Raw genomic sequence first — 20,518 nt, forward strand, 5'->3', positions numbered from 1 at the left:
GTGTTCTGAGGGCCTCGAGTAAATGTATCATCACATTGCTTTCGATTTAGCCAGTAATTCACAGCTATATTTAGCTTGTTTGGGTTATACATGTCTCTGTTGTATTTAACTTAGCGTTCTGTTTCACTTTAAAATTTTGACACTTTGACATTAATATAAATGTTAACTGAAATATTCCTTTTTATTCAGCTTTTTCAAAAGTGTCAGTTAATAGAACGAATACTTGATGCCTGGGAAATGAACGAGAAGAAACAGTAAGTAAATCATTTTCTCATAGGAATTCAGTTTGAGTTTTAATTTGAAGAAAATATCCTCCTTGCCATGGACAGGGAACAGTGGAAATAGCTGCATTGTACAGGCCACTTTACAGTTATAGACGTTCTCTCAGGACTTCCAGATTATTTAGTTGTAACAGATATTTTTCTTAGAATTTATTTTTAGGTTCCCCTGTCTTTCTACCTCTTGAGGGGAATCTAGGGGTTGGGAGTGCTCGCTGCCTCCTTGCTGCCTTTGAAACTTCGTGGTCCTTTTTGAATGACTTTTTTCCTGAGAAAAAGGTGGAGCTGAATGACAGGAGTTGTGAAGTCAAGTCCTCGCTGACGGCGATTTAGCTTAGTGTGTGTGTCCTGGTCACTGCATGTCCTCAGTGTAGAAGAGAGCGCTTTGTGTGTGGAACTAGAGGGGGCACTGCCTAGTGCTTTCTCTGTAGGAAATTCCGTTGGGTGGTGGGCAGGATGACTTCAAGTATTAGTGGGTCCGTGCCAGCAGCTCTCTTACCCGGCCCTTTTGCCGAGGGGTGGTGTCTGTAATGGGCATTCCCCTCCACGGCCCTGGGAGCGTTGATGCGTCCCATGGATTCTGAAGCAGATGGCAGAGGGAGTGTTTGGGACAAGCTCTCAAGGCATGCTGCCTGTGTTTGTTTTTAAGTCAGATGTACTGGAGAATAATTCTCGTAAGGTAAAATTCATCCTTTTATATATTAAATAAATTTCTGGGAATTCCGACAAGTGCATGCAGTGGCGTAACCGCCACAATCAAGACGTGGAACGTTTCCATCAGCGCAGGAAGGTGTGTCTTGCCCCTTTATAGTCGAGCCTTTCCCTCAAGTTCTCTTGCTCTGCATCTCTGTTCAGCCTTACCTGGCGGCCCCCCGCAGAGCCAAGTAACTCACGGGAGGTCTCAGCTTCATTTCGTGGGGTTCGGTTTTTAAAAATTGCTCACTAAGCGCTCATAGGGCTTTGAAAGGTGGCATGTAGTTTGAGTGTGGCCGAGCTAGTCTTGGTAGACCTCAGGGACATTCTTTCAAGCGGAGCTCCTTCGGGGGTGCTGTGAGGTTGTGTGTCTGACCCCATCCTGGCCCCTCTGTGCCCGCACTGGTCTCTCTCCCTCTCTGCTGCCTCAGCCAGCCAGTGCCGAGGTGTCCCGTGTCTTCTACTGTCTGTGGGCTCCGTCCTCTGAAGGCCTGGCTGGTAATCTTCTCCCCATCTCAAGGGGTCCTGAAAGAGCTTTTCTAATGTCCCCTTGCCCCAGAAGCCTAAAGAACCTAGGGAGCCCTGGGCCAAAAGCTTGCAGGTGGGCCTCCATTCCCCTGTGGGCTTGGGGGAGCACGGTAGTGTCTGACTGAGAAGATACCCTGAAGGAACGCTTGGGACTTGGGATGTTACTGTGAAACTAAGAGGCCTTAGCAACTCAGCTGAGGCCAAGCTTATGCCTTCTGACTGTTGGGTATCCTCAGACCCTCTAAGAATGTTAGCAAGTATTTTATGTGCCTTCAAGCCTAGTATGTTTTTTTAGTGGTATCTGAAAGATTCTCCCTGTAAGCAAAAATCTCTTCACTTTGTTCTCTCCTACCTGTGGTCAAAAGTCTTTTGTTGCATAGAATTTAAAGTCCTGACACATGTAAATAGTCGGGCAGAGAAATCACGGTGATGTGAACCGTCTGTCTACACGTAAAGACGGATCATAGTTGGGAAGATGAGACACTAAGTGGGGGAAAGGGATGAGGAGTCATTTATTTGCCTGTGTTCCAAGTGGCCTGTGGGCCACGTACAAGCTCACTACCTCTCATCTTGGCCAAGTCCTCAAATCAGCCAATATTTTAACTTGAGAAATGCCAGTAGTAGATAATTAGCTCTGTTAATTTGATTGATGTGATTAACATTTGATGCCTTTTAGCAAACGAAGCAGCAGAATTCTCACCTCGGTTCCCTATGATCTGTTGATTGTAAGTCTGAAAATAAGTCTGAAATAGTGTCACGAAAAGATACAAAGGAAAATCACAGAAACATTAAACATCAATGAAATATTTGGGTTTTTTCCTTTTTTGATTATATGTTATTGAAGATTATAGTTGGTTTGTATATTTGAATAAGTGTTGTCCTGTTGAGTGAGGCTACAGTGCAATCTTTGAGTAGACGGTTTCTGCCACCCCTCCACCCTGGCCTGGTGACGTCTGGGTGCTCTCCTTTCCTGTCGATTCGCATCCTCGCTGCCTCGGTTTTCAGAATGATGGCTTCAGTTCACTGTATTTACCAAGCTGTGTCATCGCTGCAACCTATCAGGAGTCTGAATATTTGTCCTTCACCCCATGTCAGGGCTGAGGGAGGACGACGACATGGCTACATGGGACACCTGACGAGGATAGCTAACTGTATCGTGCACAGTACTGATAAGGGCCCCAACAGTGCATTAGTGCAGCAGCTTATCAAAGGTAAGTGGTCCATGGAATTTTAATTACATTTTCGTAGGATTGGAGAAAGGGATTTAAGAGTGAAGTGGAAATATTTGTAGTTATTTTTAATAGCTATTGGAGGCATTTCTTTATGTTTCACAAATTACCTGGAAATTTAAATGAGGTTCTTGAGAATGTAGTTCTTTGCAGAATCTCTGTTCTTATTTTTGCAGTCTTTTTAGTAAGTATTGGTAGGCTCAGCCAAGTTCAGAGCTTTTTTTTCCCCCCCTGAGGAAGACTGGACCTGAGCTGACATCCGTGTCCATCTTCCTCTACTTTTTTGAATATATAGAACGCTTGCCACAGCATTGCTTGACAAGCGGTGCATAGGTCCAGCCCCGGGATCTAACCCGGCAAACCCTGGGCCTCCGAAGCAGAATGTGCGAACTTAACTGCTGCACCACCAGGCTGGCCTCGGCCAAGTTCAGGGTACTGGAGCTGTCCACTTTCATTCTCCAAGAGCATTGCTCAGTAAATTGTTCCTTTGAGCTTGAAGTTCTCATAGGCTGGCAGTTGAGCCACCTGAGCTATAGTTACTCCTGCTTTTTATTTTCTTCTGAAGGCCTGTCTATAGCCTCTGGAGTGAGTTCCTTTCACTGGGATATTGAAGCATTTATCAGCATTTTTTCCATATCTCTATTACTAAAATGAAGGATATTGGCACCTAAGGACTCTTTTTGTGTTAGCATTTGAGTTCCATCAGCCAAGGTAACTTGGAAGAAACTGTGTGGGTGCCGTTTACACTGGCGCCCAGGCCATGAGTCCGTCTCCTCCAAAACGAGAGCGCTGGGAGCCCCGGGCACTCAGAGCTTTTGTGCCAGCAGGGCGCTAGTCCTGTGCCTGACTCTGAGTGCAGAAAGTCGTTCACTTCTGTGGCACAGCAGTGGCTCAGAGTTAACTGGCTGACCATCATTTTCCAGTCTGTCTCATCTTTTGGGAATGTTTGTGTTCAGGAGGCTGTTCCCTATCAAGCGTGTGCTGAAAGCCTCAGTGTTTCCCAGTCGTGTAAAACTGGGGCTCACCCACCTCTAATTTTGCTTCTTGAGAGAGAGAGAAGCCAGGTCATCACAGTTTATCTTTCTGTTCTTACCAAGGAGAAATGGCCATGTGAGTGATTGTGTTTTAGATCAGCCTTTGTTTTCTGGAAGTTGCTTGCCCGGCCGGGTGTGTGTGTGCCTGTGTGAGGGTGCACAGACGTGTGTCAGATAAAACTTTAGTAAGACCTCCAAGATTACAGCCATGGTTCATTTTCTAGGGAAAGTATTTGTGTATCTTTTTCTTGAAAATTTCTTTAGAAGGTAGAATTTCACCCTTGCATATGTATCCATATATTGGCCTATGATACAGACATTTAGGAAATATTATATTTGAGCAATTTGAGAAGCCACCCTGGGTTCAATGGATCATTCATCGGCCAGCTGCCAGTCAGAGTATCTCAGAACAGTGTGCGGGAGTGACAGTTGCAGCATTTCTTAAACTTGCATGACCATGGAAAAAGACAGCTTCCCCCCCAACCTAAACATATATTACCTTTCTCAGAAGAGATTGCTGGAAACACTCACAGTTTCCAGGTTAAGTTTTTGCCAAAAGAGTTTTAAAAGTTTGTTAAATTCACGTCGCTGCCTAGGGCTCTTGGCCTCAAGTGTAGAATTTGGGGGCTGGTTCTGGTTCCTGCAAGTGCTGGGGGTTCAGAGTGTACGAGGCTTTATAACTCTATCCCCCGAGAGCCGGGTGCCCAGCTGGTAGGGCCTCTGCCTCTGATGAGCCGCGCCAGTAGTGCACGCTTGTGTCGATTTGTCCGTGTGGAGGTCACTGTAGTGCTAATGCTCTTTTCCTTTTCTCCCTCTGAAGATCTTCCAGACGAAGTCAGGGAGCGATGGGAGACGTTCTGCGCAAGCTCCTTAGGAGAAACTAACAAGAGGAACACGGTAGATCTAGTAGGTTTGCAAGGTTCCATTTCTATGATTTCAGTGCTTTTAGCTTTTGCCCATTTATTCAGGAGGATGTGAAAGATCTTCCCTTTGTCCCCGAAATGGTGGGCCAAGGGTGAGTTATGTTTCTTTACCAGGAGGAGAGGCCACTCTTCACAGTATTCTTGCTGATTTGTCTAGTCAACTCCTAATTCCTGCCCGGGTCGACAAAGGGTGCAGAGAAGCCACTGACACCCAGCCAACATGATTTAGTTCCGTTTCCTCAGGCCCTGCCCTTGCGCACCTCAGCCTGGCAGCCTTGGCCTTCCTCCTACTCTCTTGGGTTTGTTGCCTTATGCCTCAGATAACCCTGGGTAGTTAGAGAACCTAAATATTCCTTTGGGTATTTTCTAATGTTATTGAGTTGGGTTTACTCTCGTTTTAGATCATTCCCCATGGGGGAGAATTTTGTAGATGACTTTGAAACCCCAGCTTTAAAATCTTTAACAGATTGGTACTTTTAGCCAGGGAATAATGGCATTGATAATATTTTTTAAAATTATATTGGACTTTGGAATGTATTTTGTTTTTTTAGCACATTAAGTTTTAAGGTAAGTATTGCTTTTGCTTTTAAAGATGAAGAAAAGCATTTCCTTTCATAAGCAGGTGCCAGCTGAGCATCAAGGTGGTGGCCTTGATTCTGCGTGGAAGTAGGTGTGTCCAGTGTTTAATTGCATATTTGAAATTCAGCAACTGGGACTTGAATTTCTGACACACAGAAACACTTCAGTTGTTAGGCAGTCCGGTGTCTGGCAGCCTTATCTGTTCAGAACAGAATTTAGAAACAGGAGGGAAGCAGAAAGGCTCTGGCAGCAGCAGAGCGGTCATTAGTTCACCCCCTGTCACTCCCCAAAGGGCCCGTTGCCTCTTACATTGTAGATTGTCTAACAAATTTGGTTATCTTTCCAGACTCTTGACAGATTGGTGCGGTAATGGCTTGTTAGGGGTGGGAATAATGATAGAATTTGTAGATATTAGGAGTTGGAAGAATTATGAAGTTAAGAGGTAACTATAAAAAGGGAGCTATGTAGGGCCATTTAATTAAAGTAGGTCTAATGGCCCTTAGTGTCTCAGTGTCACAGCCCAACAGAGAAAGTGACATTCAGTTGGACAGCTCTGAGTCATTGAGGAAGGGCTGAGTAATTTTTAATGAATGTATCACTCACTGTAGATTGTCTTTCCCCCCAACCAAATTGGTTAGAATTCTGGATGATCAGAGTTGTATTGTAGGGTGAAGTTGTTCTCGCATACTGTTAAATTGAGCCATTTTGTTTTAGAGGCCCCATCTTGATTCCCTGTTAAGAATACAGGTAATACGGTCTCCGTTAAGCAGATCTTTGTCTTGTTTCTTATTTATAAGGGAATATTTAGGAATATTACTTCTGATTTTGTTTGGGAAACTTCTTTTAAAATTCCCCTTTGATTGACTTCACTGGTAGGAGTAAAAAATGTCGAGTTAAACTTGTTATCAGGGTTTTATAAACTGCTTGATCTTTGGTGGTTCAAGCAGACTTCTCCTGTGAGCAGTTCTGTGTAAAGAAGGATGTCATTGCAGCTCAGCTGGCACTCCGCTCCTTTGCGCGATGCTGTCCGTAATCTGCTCTGTGACAGTGTGTAAATGTTATGTCTGTCTGCATAGAGCAGTGTGGGCATGCAGTGCAAAATTAATGTGTAGCCCTTGTGGGTCAGACATATCTAGACGTGTACACCTGTGTTGAGGGAAAAATGATCACAGGCCCCACTTAGCACTGCAGGTGAAGCTCAGTTCTTTGCCTCTTGTGCTTCCTGCCATCATACTTGCACTACATAAATCATCTAGAGGAAAATGAAATGAGGAGAAGTTGGCTTCTATAGCAAAAGTGATCAGGTTTGTAGAGCCCCGTTAATATTGCTCGTATCCCATGTCGAGTTCGCTCCACTCTATGATTTTGTTGTCTGTTGAGACTTTCAGGTTGACCCCTCAAGACACCTTTAGTTCCTTGGTCCCAAATACCCGATGCTGAAATACCACCTCCATTTAGTCTTAAGTCCTTCGGATGGGGAGTTGTGTTTTGTAGGATTGCAGATACAGATGTTCCAGGGTTTTAAGGATGCTTATACGTTAATCCTAGGCTACCAAGGAGACTTTAACCACAGCCTCCAAGTGCTTCATTTTTCTGCCAACAATGTTTCAGGCTCTGTCCCAGTGGGGTTGGGTACCACGTTGCAGGGAAAATATGCTGTTGCAAATATTATTATAAATTCGACTTGGTAAGTGCAGTGAATTTCACCCTTGTAGAAATGTCATACAGAATGAGTGCCCACCCATGTGATGGAGGGTGACGTCTGAGTAAAAGCATCTCCTTTCTAGTTGTTCCAGGCACATTCATCACTGAAATTGGCAGCTGAGTAATAGATTGTTTATTCTCTGCCCCCTCCTCAAACAGGTAGATTAGATTAGATATGCTGCCTTGGCCTTGTTGATTTCTGTATGGCTCAGATGCCTCTCTGGGGATCGTTTCAGGTGTATTCCGGGGACTTGAGTCCACCTGTAGCCCAGCACTGCATGCTGGAGTTAGCACATTGCTCTCTTGCCCTGGCCTGTTCTTATTTTTCTAGTCACAGCAAGGATTTGTTCATTACACACCACACGCTTATCCTCCTGGCTGTGGGCCCGAGGACGTGCTCGGGTGTGTAGGATAAGCTGTGCCCGCCCCAAGCTCCTGCCACTTCTAGGGCAACCTTTTAATGACCCTCGCTCTGAGACCTTTGAAGTACTTTAATCTTTTCACCCCATCATGCCAAAGTATGTGCACAGTGGATTCATATATTGCTTGTGTTTTTATGTTGGGAGTTTATAATGAATAAAATTTGGTGTTTTAGTTACATCCAGAGACCTTTCTGTTTTGACTGAGCCCCCAAACTGTAAAAATTGGTAAGGATTTAGACAGGGTAACTTTAGATAACGCAGAAAACATTTTTGCACTGACTTTGGAAAATTGAGTTTGTTTCATTCTCCGCCTTCCTCTCCAAGGAGGCGAATGTGTTTTTAAGTGTTGGTGCTCCTTTCTCATCACTGAGGAGACAGTCCCTGGAGGTTGTATAAGGTAATAGAGAAGTGCATGTATGAATTGTGTGGAGATACAGCAGGCTGAGGTAGGAGCTCGAGAGTGTGTGTTTCTCACCAGCCCCAGGCCAGATAGGTGCGGGGGTCCACAGTGGGACGACACAGTAACAAGGAATGAGGAGAGGCTGAAGCTTTCCCGTTCCACTCAGAAGTTAACAGTCAAGTTATGCTGACGATTTTCCTTAGCAGCCTAATCAGCCAAGATGAAGAGAACACTTGCTTTTTTTTTTTTAACAACACTTAATAAAACTGAAATTTTATTATGAAAGAAGGTAACATCTCAAAAGCTTTTTCCGCTGCAACATCGAGTATACTTACTTAGAATACATCTAGCTTGGCAAGAGTGTTCTTGTATACTTGGTACTTTTTTAAAAAGTTAAGATTCTGTATCCTCATTTAGTGATTTGTTAGTATTCATTAGTTCAGTAAATATTGGAGTGGCTACTGTGTGCCAGACACTGAGGACATTGTACTGAACAGGACTGGCAAAAATCCCCGCCTCAGTGGGGATGGATAAACCCCGGGAGAGGCTCAGCGGCATTTGGGGCAGATGCGCAATTTACAATTAGGTGGTATAGGAAACCTCATTAAGAAGGTAACACTTGTGTAGAAGCTTGAGGGAAGTGAGGAAGGAAGAGCAAGCGCAGAGGCCTGAGATTGGGTTGTTCCTGGTGTGTGCAGAGGGTGGCATGTCGGCCAGTGCACTGTACCAGAGCGAGCGAGGGAGAGAATGGGACATGAGGTCTGCCAGGCTCTGCAGCCCAGATCTCCTGCAGCTTTAGTCCCCAGCAAGCCCCTTGGTTGTGATCTTAGTGAGAAGAAGAGCCCTTAGGTTTGGAGCCAAAAAGTGACATGATTGGATGTACGTTTTGAGAGATCATTCTGGCTGCTGGAGTGAGAATCGACTGTAGTTGTCCCTCGGTATCCATGGGGATTGGTTCCAGGACTGCCCACAGATACCAAAACCCACAGGTGCTCAAGTACCTTATATAAAATACCGTAGTATTTGCATGTAATCTCTGCACATCCTCCTGCATATTTTAAATCCCCTCTAGATTACTCATTATACCTAATACAGTGTAAATGCTGTGGAAATAGTTGTTATTACTATTGTCCAGGGAATAACAACAAGAAAAAAAGTGTGTACGCGTTCAGTAGAGACACAACCATCGTAGACCTTTTGGTCCGAGGTTGGTTGAGTCTGGAGGTGGAGCCCGTGGAAACCCAGGGCCAGCTGCATAGTGGGGCAAAAGGTCGAAGCAGGGAGACTGGTTAGCTGCCTCATAGAGCATTAATCCGGGTGGGAGATACTGCTGGCTTGTGCTAGGCAGGTGATGTTAGGCTTGATGAGCAGTGATGGGATTTGAGGTTCTCTTGATGGTAGAGGGGACAGATGTGGGGGGACAGAAGAAACAAGATGACTAAGATTTTAGCTGAGGAAGAAGAATGCCGGTGGCATTTACTGAGATGGAGACGCCTCCAGAGGACGTGTGTTTGGAAGTTTTGATCCGGGACTCCATGCTCGATACATCTGTGTGATGAACTTGGGGGCTTTCAATTAGCAAGTTTCCCCGCTGGTAATTTAAATTGTCTTCTTAGCTCATTTTATTGATAACGATTTCAGACCAGGTGTAGTATGGATAGAATTGAATCGCCACATCTTTCAGTAACATAGTTGCGAAGGCCTGTGGTCATTGTGGTGGTGTTAATAACAACTTTCTAAAACAGTAGTTTCTTTTTGGAGAAAAAAATTATTTTAAATATGTCCCAGAATTGCTTTGAGGATACAGGTTAAGGAGAATATACGGGGGGGGGGGTGGGTCATAGTGTCTGGCACATAGTAGTTGCTCAACAAAAGTTAGTTTCTTTCTCATCTTTAAGTAATGAGCTGATAAAATCTTACTTTGTAGCAAAAAGTGAAAGTATGAATGAGGATGCATTGTGTCCTGTTTCAACTTAGACAGCAAGACAAGCTGGGAGCTGCCAGGTCTTTTTTTGTTCTCTTGTTTAGTTCACCTAGCTTGCTCTTCGAATTGTCTTCTAATTCGGTGTCCCACTGTGGGGTTGCACCCCCAAAACACACACTGGCTTCATATGATTCTTGCATTATCTTGCCAGCCAGCTAGAAGAGCTGAAGCTCTTCTAAATCCACTACACTAGGACCCTGTGACCCGCTCTTGGTTGCAGTTGCCCCGTAAGATGCCAGCTGCCATGAGCAAGCAGTATTCCACCAGTTCCCTTCTGCGTCCTGGCTGGGTTCTCCTGGAACATCCTTGTCCCCGCATCTTTCCCCACTAACTCACTGAGGCTGCAGTTGACTCAGGCAGCTTCCCTTTGTTGATCTCAAATCCTGCCTTTGGTTTCATCAGGCCGGATTCAGAATGCGCGTGTGAACGCGTTACTTAGACCTTAGGGAGGACAGAGAGGGAATTAATTAGAAACACTGGCTTATTCACCTGGGCTTAGTATCTTTACCAAAGGTGGCCAGACCAAGGGAAAGAGATTAGTTTTCTTCAGGCAGTGATTTATTCAGAATTTCGTAAGGAATACCATGTACAGACCTGTTTGGATTCCACTTTGGGCCCCTTGAACCAAAGTTGGAACACCACAAAGCAGACCAGGCCAACTTCTGTAACTCCAGGCTATTAGGCACACTTGTGGCTCCCCCCGATGACAGTGCTTTCTGCCCCAAACACTTTTACAAAAAGTACAAGGACTAACTCAGAAGATACAGTGTAAGTTACCCTCAGACATATAGTGCTTGTTTCTGCGGTTTTACAGACGCTTTGTGTCTATTACTTGCTGTATAGCAATTATGGTCATTAGTGTTGTACTTAGTCATTTGTATATCTTCCTTTCTAATTGTTAATACATTTCCTCCTAATATTGTGCAATGTTTATGAATTAATAAAAATCACTTACCGTGAATTGCTGATCAGTTCCTGTTTGCTTGTGCTTAATGTGAGTTGCTTGTAACTTCTGAGGGCGGGGGTGCATTTTAAGGGGCAGAAGATTTGGGGTCTTTTCATGAGCAGGGGACTATTGACTCAAGTCACATTTAGTGCTTATGGACAGTGCTCCTCTTAGAGTGGGCAGGAAATGCAAGAATTTAAAGTGAAATGGTTATGTTTAAACCTGACCTTTCTAGTGGCTCATTAGTAAACCCTGGGAATTACAGTTTTACCAAAACTTCGGGCTTGGCACATATAAATTATCTTTACATTTCATCTGAGCCGTTACTTCTGCCTTCCCTTTGTAAACCTTTAATTGGAGATAGTTATGGAAGTCACTTAAATGGAGTAACTCGTCTCTGACTTGTTTTCTAGGGATGTTCGTAATGGGTGAAGCGGTCACAGAGGGGCACACGAGCACAGGCAGCCAGCCCACCTGCTGGAGTGAAGTGTCCGCTTGAATTATGGGGTGGTTTACAACTTAACTGTTACTTTGTTCTTGCTGTTGTTACACATTGAGAAAAACTAAATGTGATTTTTCCGTAAAAATGCTGATACAAATGTCCTTCAACTTTTCTCTGTTAAATAGTGTTTTACATTTTTATGCATATAGGTTACAACCTGCCATATTCATTCATCCAGTGATGATGAAATTGACTTTAAAGAAACGGGTTTCTCACAGGACTCCTCTTTGCAGCAAGTGAGTCATGCCTAAAAGCTTTGCTTTCTGTTTTTATTTTGAATGCTTAGTCTAGTTGCCATTTATGAATCAGTTTTGGAGTCAGATTATGCATTATGCATTAGGATATAATATGGGGTTGCTTATTAGTTAAGCAGAAGCATTTAAAGTAGAAAGTGTTGGGTACATGAGAGGAAGGTTTATATTGATTATATTTCCAGGAATTGTTTCATACCTGGTAACGATGATGGGTCAGGTAAATATTCGGCAGATTTGAATGAACTGAATAGTAAGTGTCTCCAACATGCTCATTATGTAGATACAGTACAGCAAATACAGTAAAGTATGCATTTATAGTAGTTTGGTTATTTCTTACGGATTCCTGTAGTAGAGATCTGTGGGTGAGAATAAGAAGACTTTTTTAATGTCAGTAAAAGTAGCTTTCACAAATGTCCCTGAGCCAAATGGCTTCTGTTTCTCATATCTTTAAGGTCTTTTATAGTGATATCTAAATGAAGTTTTAGTTGAAGTAAGTTATTGCCACCCTACCCTCCTGCCCCCAAATTCATCTCCGTTTATCAGCTGCTCGTAGTCTTTATGGGGGAGAAAAAAGGATATAAAAATATACTGATTTTTCATCCATTGGTGGTTCCTGGAGAAATGACAGATTATCTCACTATCTCAACTTGGTATCAAGTTTGAGAGCTAAAAATAGGAGCCCTTTTGAAAATTATCAGCTCTTCATATGGAGAGGCTGTCCTTAGTCTTGGCGGGTCAGTGGCTTTGGTGTGGCAGGAGGATTAACATAGTCATCTTCCCGCCCAGCCCTGCATGTTGCCTGGCTGCTGCTTTCTCAATCTTTAAGCCTCGTCTTTTACCAGGGCCAGGACGAAGCTTCTGAGGCTCCTGCCGGCCCTGTCTCAGGCGTCCAAGTAGCCCGTCATACTCCACTGTGGGCTGAGCTCAGCGGCTGCTGGGTTTTGATAGTCCGAAGTAGCCTTTCAGCACGTGGCTGGCTTCTCTGTCCATTCTTGACTCTTGTAGAAGTCATTCGGAAGCCGACCTCCCGAGGGTATGGACAGGGAGCACCCGGGCCTTAGAGAGTGCAGCAGGCCCTTCCTTGCTGTCTGGGAGCACTAGCCACCCGGGATGCACACCTGGCTCATCCCGAGCCCTCAGGCCCACAAGCAGTCCTTTCTTGACCCCAGGGTTCTCTGCTATTGCCCCAGGAAGCAAATAGTCCACTCAACCTGTTATGAACCCCAGCGCTACGCATTACTCCACCTTAGAATGAAGCTTGATGGTGTAAAATTCAAGGTGATTTTGTACCTGTTGCAATAGCTTTAAGAAAAAGAATGCCTTAAACATCTGTTTGTAAATAAGCTAATAAACTTGGAACTTTAGGCTACTGATTTAATTGGGGAGTGGTTACATTTAGGTATCTGGAAAGCAGACCCCCTTACTTCTCTAGATTTTTCCAGGGTTATTGCTGTTCTGGGGAGAATTTTCTAATGTTTTTTGGTTTGACTAACTGCTGTTGTGCATATGACAATCCCAGTCAGAAAATTGTCTCACTAATACTACTCTCACCAGGCTCCTAGCCCTGTGGATTTTCTCTAAAAGTAGGAAAAATAATTATTCTTTTCTGATTGACTAGCTTCCAGTAAACCCTTCTTTGCCTGTTTAAACTATGAACCAATCATGGATCATTTTGAAAATAAGAAGTATGCTCCAAAGCATTTTTTTTTTAAGTTGAGAATACAAGTCCAGCTTAATTTAAGAATTCCACGCTGGTCTCCATAATAATCAGAATATTAGTTTATATATATCAAGTTTAAGTTCTCATTCCCATTGGAAGTTAGGGCTCGTGTTGGTAAAGTGCAAGGCAGGTCATTTAGCAGGGGTGTGTAACCGTGTCAGCCAGGGGACAATATTTGGCTTTGTGGCCCTGCCTATTTTGTGTCATGCCCGCCCAGCCCCACCCCACACTCCGGGTTTCCTCCTCCTACGTTAGCCTGACGGGTGGAGGGAGAGGCGGTCTTCCTCTCACTGTGTCTCACCTAACTCTGGAGAGTTAGGACTGACTGCCACAGGAGAGCTCAGTCAGAGGACCGACCTGACCGCCTCCCACACCCCATTCCAAACAGGCCTGTTCAGGGGCAGTCAGGTCAGATGAGGTGGGCTAGGAGCTCCTGGTGCCCAGGTCACACTGCCAAGGAGGTTTGCTGAATAAAGTGGTGGGCTCACTTCTCAGTGACTTGCACTGTTCTTGGCTTTGGCCAGGATGACTGTTCTGGGAAGTATGTGTGTGCACATGTGTTTTTTTTTTTTAACAATAAAAAGTTTTTAATAATTACACAGCTGTACGGTGCTTTCCAGATTTGGATTTCTCAGAATCCAAGGCACTTTTTTTTTTTTTTTGAGGAAGATTAGCTCTGAGCTAACTACTGACAATCCTCCTCTTTTTGCTGAGGAAGACTGGCCCTGAGCTAACATCTGTGCCCATCTTCCTCTACTTTATATGTGGGACGCCTCCCACAGCATAGTGTGCCAAGTGGTGCCATGTCCACACCTGGGATCCGAACCAGCAAGCCCCGGGCCGCCAAAGCAGAACGTGCGCACTTAACCGCTGAGCCGCTGGGCCAGCCCCCAAAGCACTTCTTATGTAGCTTTGAGTAGAATGCAGTAACAGTCTTCGCTTATATGGGTTTAGGTAAGCCTTGATAGCTGTGTTAGTAAAAGATCAGATTTGAAACCTGAAGTTCTTTCTAGTTTGTGTCTTCCTAGAAGCCACGACAGACTCAGAGCTAATAGGACTACAGTCGCTTGGTTTTCTTTTTCCTCTGCATTAGTGTGTCGAGGCTGCTGTGCCTGCCAGTTGCTAAATATCTTCTTAGATAGATGAATAGGTAGATAGATAAACAGACAGTGCACATGTGTTGTACATATGTATGCATATCTGTATATGCTTATCTATGTGTACATATGTGTATGTTCTCACATATGCATCTATAAGACATTTAGTATTTGCGTTCTGTTTATGCAGCATTTAAAGTATTATGAAGGATTTAAAGGAACACTTTTGGGAACATCCTTCCCTTTTACACCCAAAAAATTCATAATATGATCTCTAGAGGTACAAAAAAATTAAAGGAAAAAAAATCAAATGAATTTTGGGAGGGACCTTTCCTCTTGTGTGACCAAATTTCTAATCTATAAATAAAACTCAGAGCCTGGCTTATGCTGCTTGCTCAGAAGAATAACTTCGCCATTCTTTACCACATCTTCAGAGGTCCCGAGCATTCGTTTTACCCAATAAAAGATAAAGCTGCCCTTCAGAGGATATGGATGGTGTGTGCCGTATCTTCCATCCATGTGTGTAAAACTCAGCCCAGCCTCCCAGAACTTGTCCCTGCCCTTCTCTTTCAGCCCGACTCCCGTGGCTCAGCCTTGGTGTGCCTTGCCAGATGCATTTCCGCAAGGCTGGCCCCTGCCCCCGTGTGCTCTTACAGTACCATCTCCGTGGGCAAGAAAGGGGGCAGCTTGAAGGTGTGAGAGTGAATGGGGGGAGGGTGGGGATTTTGAGTTAGAAAAAAAGTGAACTTTTTGGTTCTCAGTAAACTAGATAGAGATTTTTTCAAACTTCACGAAAAGATGCCTTCCAAAGCCAAATATAAGGTTTATTTCTTAATTATCTGTAATTTGGATTATCCATGCCATAATTCCCTGCCATCAGAATAAGTACTCAGGAATTAATGGTAGAGGCGTTTCTGCAGCGTATGTCTGCAGAGTGGGCTCAGTGGGCTCTGCTCAGACGGAGAACCACGGAGAAGCCCGTTTACCTCGGTTGTGGCTGCCTCCGTCCCAGCAGCTGGCCTCAGGACTGATGCCTTTCGTTCAGCCACCAGTTGCTGCTCGTGCCCCTCGAATGGGGCTAACCTGCAGGAAAGAGCTGTCTCTTCTCTACACAGCTCTGTCCACAGGGCAGCATGCACATTGTTGTTTGTCTCCATTTTGATTTTTTGGGGTAGAATAAGGAGTGGCACTTGCTTGTCTTCGTATATTCTTTACTCCTGATTGATAACATAGAACATTTGCTGATTTCACTTGCTCCCCTGGGCCTGCTTGTTGTTTTAAATTAGATTATCAGCTTTTTTGTTGAGTTCATTTTAACATTCCCCCATTTCACACCTAAGAAAATGCAGGTGAGCTAATGCTCTCTAGAAACGGTGCAGGAAACAGGGTTGGCTCCTCCAGAGATCTGGCAGTGTGGTAGGCCTTTCAGAGTAATTTTGGGTCAGTGTTGAAACTTTCTGCTCTCTCTCTAAGGTAGGTAGGATGGAAGTTACTTTTATATTCTTCCCAGCTTCTAAGACATAAATCTTTTTTTAAGAAAATGAGATGTCCCTGAACATTGTCTTGCAGGATCATGAGTGTGATTATTAGTCATTCTCCTCCGGTTCTGTGTCACTGTCGTGGATTGGGGGTGGGAGGTGCCAAGAGGGAGGGTGGGTGGGTACCACTTGTTGGATCTTAGGATAAGGTTGGTTGTGTCCAGAGGTGACTGATACACCTCATAATTTCAGACTGTCTACACGTGACTTGCTCACCTCTTTGAACGAGACTTAACCCAGACCTCTCTCTAAAGATAATTCGTAATAGAGGGCAGAGTGGTCACTTAACATTTCTTACAATGACATGTGCATTGGAATGACTTGTGGACCAAATTCCAAACATTGTCTTTTTTTGGTAATTGTGTCTGAAATTATTTATTTTTTAGAAAACACACCAACTTTTTAAGCCCTATGGCTATGTAAATAAGATGGTTTCTGGAACACAAATGGGCAAATAGTATGTAGAATGTCATTAGAATCATTATATCACTGTCACTGGTCCTGGGGTTGCCAGGCCTTTTCTGATTATCAGATGCAACAAATGACGTCCAATTTTATTGACCAGTTTGGCTTCAACGATGAGAAGTTTGCAGATCAAGATGACATTGGCAAGTGAGTATGTTTTCCTTTTTCCATAGTTGTCTCGTACATGCTGCTCTCCGAGAGACATTTTATATCCTCCTGGACTCTTGGAGCTCCTTCACGTTCGTGAGCTGGGAGAAAGCTGCCCTCTGAGGCGTTCCTTTAGGCCAGCCTGTCCAGGCCTGAGGCACCCAGAGGCCCTGCAGGGATTAGAATGTCACCCCCACAGAGAGGGATTGCCTTTTGCTTGACCTCTGTCGCAGAGGTTTACTCGATGAGTTTAGGGACTCCGGTCGTCGTCCTGCTCTTCTGGGTGTTAGTGTTAGACAGCGCTATGTGACGTAGCTCATCCCTCCGTTAGTCAGGCGGTTGAGCAGCACGGTCCATTTCATCGACGGCACCCCTGGGCCATTTTATTATGGCAGGAACAGCCCTGCCTGACGCGTCTTCTCTTCTCTAGGGGACTCACCATAAGGTAGAGTTGGGTTTTTTTCAGGAACCAGGCAGTCAGAGCACTCATTCTGTCGTCAGGATAAGAGGGCCACAGAAATGGGAATTACTGGTACTGAGAATTAATGAATGGAAGGTGTGTGGGTGATCCACAGAAATGAAAGCAAGTGGGCTAGGATCTGACCTTGGGAAATGAGGTATTTATAAATAAAATGTTTACGAGAGGGGCATTGTAGCTCGCTGAGAAAAGAGTGGTGAATATTGGTCGGCTCCTCTCAGAGTCCTCTCTGGTGATGTTCGTGCATGCCAGTATCTGTTGCGGTCCCTTGCTAGCAGTAGATACTCAATAGCTTGTCGAACCACAGCCAGGGGAGGCTGTGTTTGCTTTACAGCACGTGAGAAGTTTTCTCTTCACTCTCTAATTGTGCCGTACAACGTGCCGTGTTGGCACAGTGGACCAGAGGCAGTACTGTAAACAGCACAGGAGTCGAAGGCTGTCAGCTGCCCTGAGAATCAGCTCATTTAAATCCAGCAAGAGCAAGGACTCTCCACGCAGTGGTTGTGTCTGTACCCTAGGAGCAGTCATGCCGGAACCTGCAGGTTCCCACGTGGCATCTCGGCGTTCGCCTGTCTGGACTGTTAATCAATGTTACTAGTTAGGAATCCACAGTCTCTTTACAATTTGCACTGAGTACTTGGAATAGTGATGGATTAGAACAGATCTTTTAAGAATGAGAAGATAGCCCCACCTACTCAAAAGTTATGTGCAATAGGCTGTGAATTCTTTTACTCCCTACTTTCTTCCTGATTACACCCCATTGTAGCATAAGATTTGGGGAGTATCTGGAGAAAGCTCAGTGTCTGACAGCTGTTATGTACGTTTCAGCTTTTGACTTGTTTCTTCTTTGCAAATAACCTTTTTCCTGGTTATATAAGTATGGCCGTGGAACTGTGGTTGTAACCATGGATGTTAAAAATATTTTATAAGAAGACTTTGAGGGTGTGTTTATTACGTCTCAAAAGGCTTCCCTGCCAGCCTTCTTGTCCTCTATAAATTCCTTAATACCAAGGGAGGAGGCATCATTTAATGCAGAGGGTTTTTTTCTTATAAAGATTTTAGTGATAGTGTAAATATGTTAAATTTGGAAAATTTCATGACTACTATTTCTGTGAGTCTATGGATAATTAACTATTCCTACACTTACGTTTTGTTTACAGTGTTTCTTTTGATCGGGTATCAGACATCAACTTTACTCTCAGTACAAATGAAAGTGTGAGTATTAATGTTTCCTGTCTTGAGCAACAAGGCGTATGGAGAAATGGAGAGGTGGGAACTGGATCTGTCGGTCTGCATATGGGTGCCATGTGCTGGGACCCCCCGCGCTTTAGGAAGCTTCATCTTAGATTGGTGTCTCTGCACCACTTACATGACCCGCCCAGCTCCTGCGGGCCTGTGAGTTTGCATGTGAGTCAAGCTGGGTTAAGATGTGACAGGGCTAATAAAACCAGCGTCACTTGGGATTGCAGTGTAGACACTGAGCTTCAGAGACTGCACTTTACTCCAGCTTGCTCCATTTTATGTCTGCTGTATGTCACCAGGAGAGAAACCAGGCAGTTCTGAAAAGCAAATAAGCCACATCAACAAATAACATAGGATTAGTGTCATTTGGATGGGCACAGTCTCGATTTTTATGTTGTTTAGCATGAGAGACCACAGGTTTATTAGCTGAGGTGGTAAGGTAGAAACTATTGACTGGACCGCTGATGCTCTTGGTCCGTTCCTTAGCTGGCCTGGTAAGCGCGAGGGCGTGCGGGCTGCTGTTGCTCTGAGGGCGCGTCTGGGACCCATCGCAGGCGGGTGAGCAGGGCGGCTCTCGGCTTCCACTGCTGCTCTGATTAGACGAAAGCAAGTCCAGGAGGACAGTCTTGGCTTCTCGCATGCTCATTTTGAATGCAGTCCTTTAGGGAAACTTTGTTGTTACTTACAGAAGCTGGCGTTAGATGCTTACATTTTATTTTGGTGTATGTGATAGGCACCATTTTTTAAAGGAAATGGAAGAATGCAATTTACAGTGGTAACTTTTGGAGAAAATAACTTGATTTTAAAATATGTTTTCTTTCTCTCTCCGCGTTTTTATTTAGGGAAATATTGCCTTGTTTGAAGCATGTTGTAAGGAAAGAATACAGCAGTTTGATGATGGAGGCTCTGACGAGGAAGACATCTGGGAGGAAAAGCACATTGCATTTGCGCCAGAATCCCAAAGACGCTCCAGGTGAGAGGGAGTCTGTTACAGCAGTGATGATACCCCATGCAGGAGCATAGGGCTCTTAGGAGACAGACTTATTTGACCTAGAGACCGGTACTTTTCCATGATCAGAAATGCCCGTGTTCGTTGGTGTGAGCTGGGACCAAACCCCTGTCTGCAGTGTGCCAGGAGCATGGACGAGTCAAGGTGATCTGCTTGAAAACGCTGAAAGTGTTTAGACCCAGTTCACGCAACCTTGTGAGGCAGCCTCTTCCAAGTGGGAGACGATGCTGAGAAATGTAGTCACACAGTGCGCTGAATGAATGTTCCCTTACCAGGAATAACAGCTGCGGCTCAGTTATGTACCGTTTCTTAGGAAAGACTAAAAATGTCCCCAAGGAGGGGAAAAGATGTTTCTGAAAGTTAATCTCACTTGGGGAGACAGAGTCATGTCAGTTGATGCCCATCAGGATCAGGTCAGTCTTTTTTTCCCCGTAATTTTTTTTAAGTCACTCTATTACAAGAACCTAAATAAATTTGCTTCCTTACACAGGGAGTTCTTGCTATCTGAATATTCATTATCAGAATCTTCATAGTTAAGGGAAAAGCAGCTTAACTTTTGTTTTTATTTCATTTATTTTTAATAAGTAATGTTTTCACATGGCATACAATTGAAAGAAAAGAGAGTATATAGTGAAAAGTAAAACTCCGTTGGCACCCCCCCCCCCGCCTCCACCGCCTCCTAGGCATCCATTCCTCTTGCTGGATGGAGCACACCGGCGTCGCCTGTTCTCTCATGTGCCGGCAGTTATGTTGTATCTCCTAGGAATGCTTATTGCTTCAGGTCACAGAAGAGCCAACAGTGACTTAAACCAGTAAAGGTGTATTTGTCTCACAGTCCGGAGCTGTTAAAGGTCATTAAACCCAGCTTCTTTTATTCCCACTCTGTCATCTTCTGCATGTTGGTTTGTCACCTTGTGATCCAAAGATAGCTGCTGCAGCTCCAGGACCAGGCAATGAGAGACAGATACCTTCGTAGGGATTTTTCTCTTTTTTTTAAAGATTAAGCCCCAGTCAAACTTGTTTGTCACCGTGCGCTCTGAAATTTTGGTCCTCGTGTTGAGGGAATTCACTAAATAGCCATTGCCTACTACCGTTTGTCCTCTGGAGGCAGACTCTTCTCACACGTTACAGCCATGCAGTGCGTCCTAACAGAACACCATCTGTCTAGAGGTAGAGAATTAGTGTGGCAATGAGGACAGTGTCCTGAAGGAGATGACAGTTGACACCCAGAGGGAACACAGTATGATGAGAGAAGGCCATTTTTTATTATTTAGCACCTCTTTTGAGATATAGTTGACATATAATAAACTGCATTTATTTAAATTATACAAATGGTAAGTTTTGAT

The 20,518-nt window shown here is 44.3% G+C and overlaps 1 protein-coding gene across 50 annotated transcripts in view; it reads left to right on the forward strand.

Moving 5' to 3' along the window:
- The window catches only part of PPP6R3 (protein phosphatase 6 regulatory subunit 3), a 140,786-nt gene that overhangs the window by 96,688 nt on the left and 23,580 nt on the right, over positions 1 to 20,518 (forward strand). For 19 of the 50 annotated variants that reach the window (XM_070565682.1, XM_070565684.1, XM_070565674.1 and 16 more), the window contains 7 exons: positions 190 to 254; positions 2,595 to 2,710; positions 4,583 to 4,668; positions 11,372 to 11,458; positions 16,346 to 16,443; positions 18,082 to 18,136; positions 19,006 to 19,136. In XM_070565682.1, the coding sequence (XP_070421783.1) occupies positions 190 to 254; positions 2,595 to 2,710; positions 4,583 to 4,668; positions 11,372 to 11,458; positions 16,346 to 16,443; positions 18,082 to 18,136; positions 19,006 to 19,136 (638 nt within the window). The remainder of the gene's footprint in view (positions 1 to 189; positions 255 to 2,594; positions 2,711 to 4,582; positions 4,669 to 11,371; positions 11,459 to 16,345; positions 16,444 to 18,081; positions 18,137 to 19,005; positions 19,137 to 20,518) is intronic. The other 31 variants (XM_070565692.1, XM_070565725.1, XM_070565681.1 and 28 more) reach the window with 3 other exon arrangements.

The sequence above is a fragment of the Equus przewalskii genome, chromosome 11, assembly GCF_037783145.1.
Source record: "Equus przewalskii isolate Varuska chromosome 11, EquPr2, whole genome shotgun sequence".
NCBI classification, from domain to species: Eukaryota; Metazoa; Chordata; class Mammalia; order Perissodactyla; family Equidae; genus Equus; species Equus przewalskii.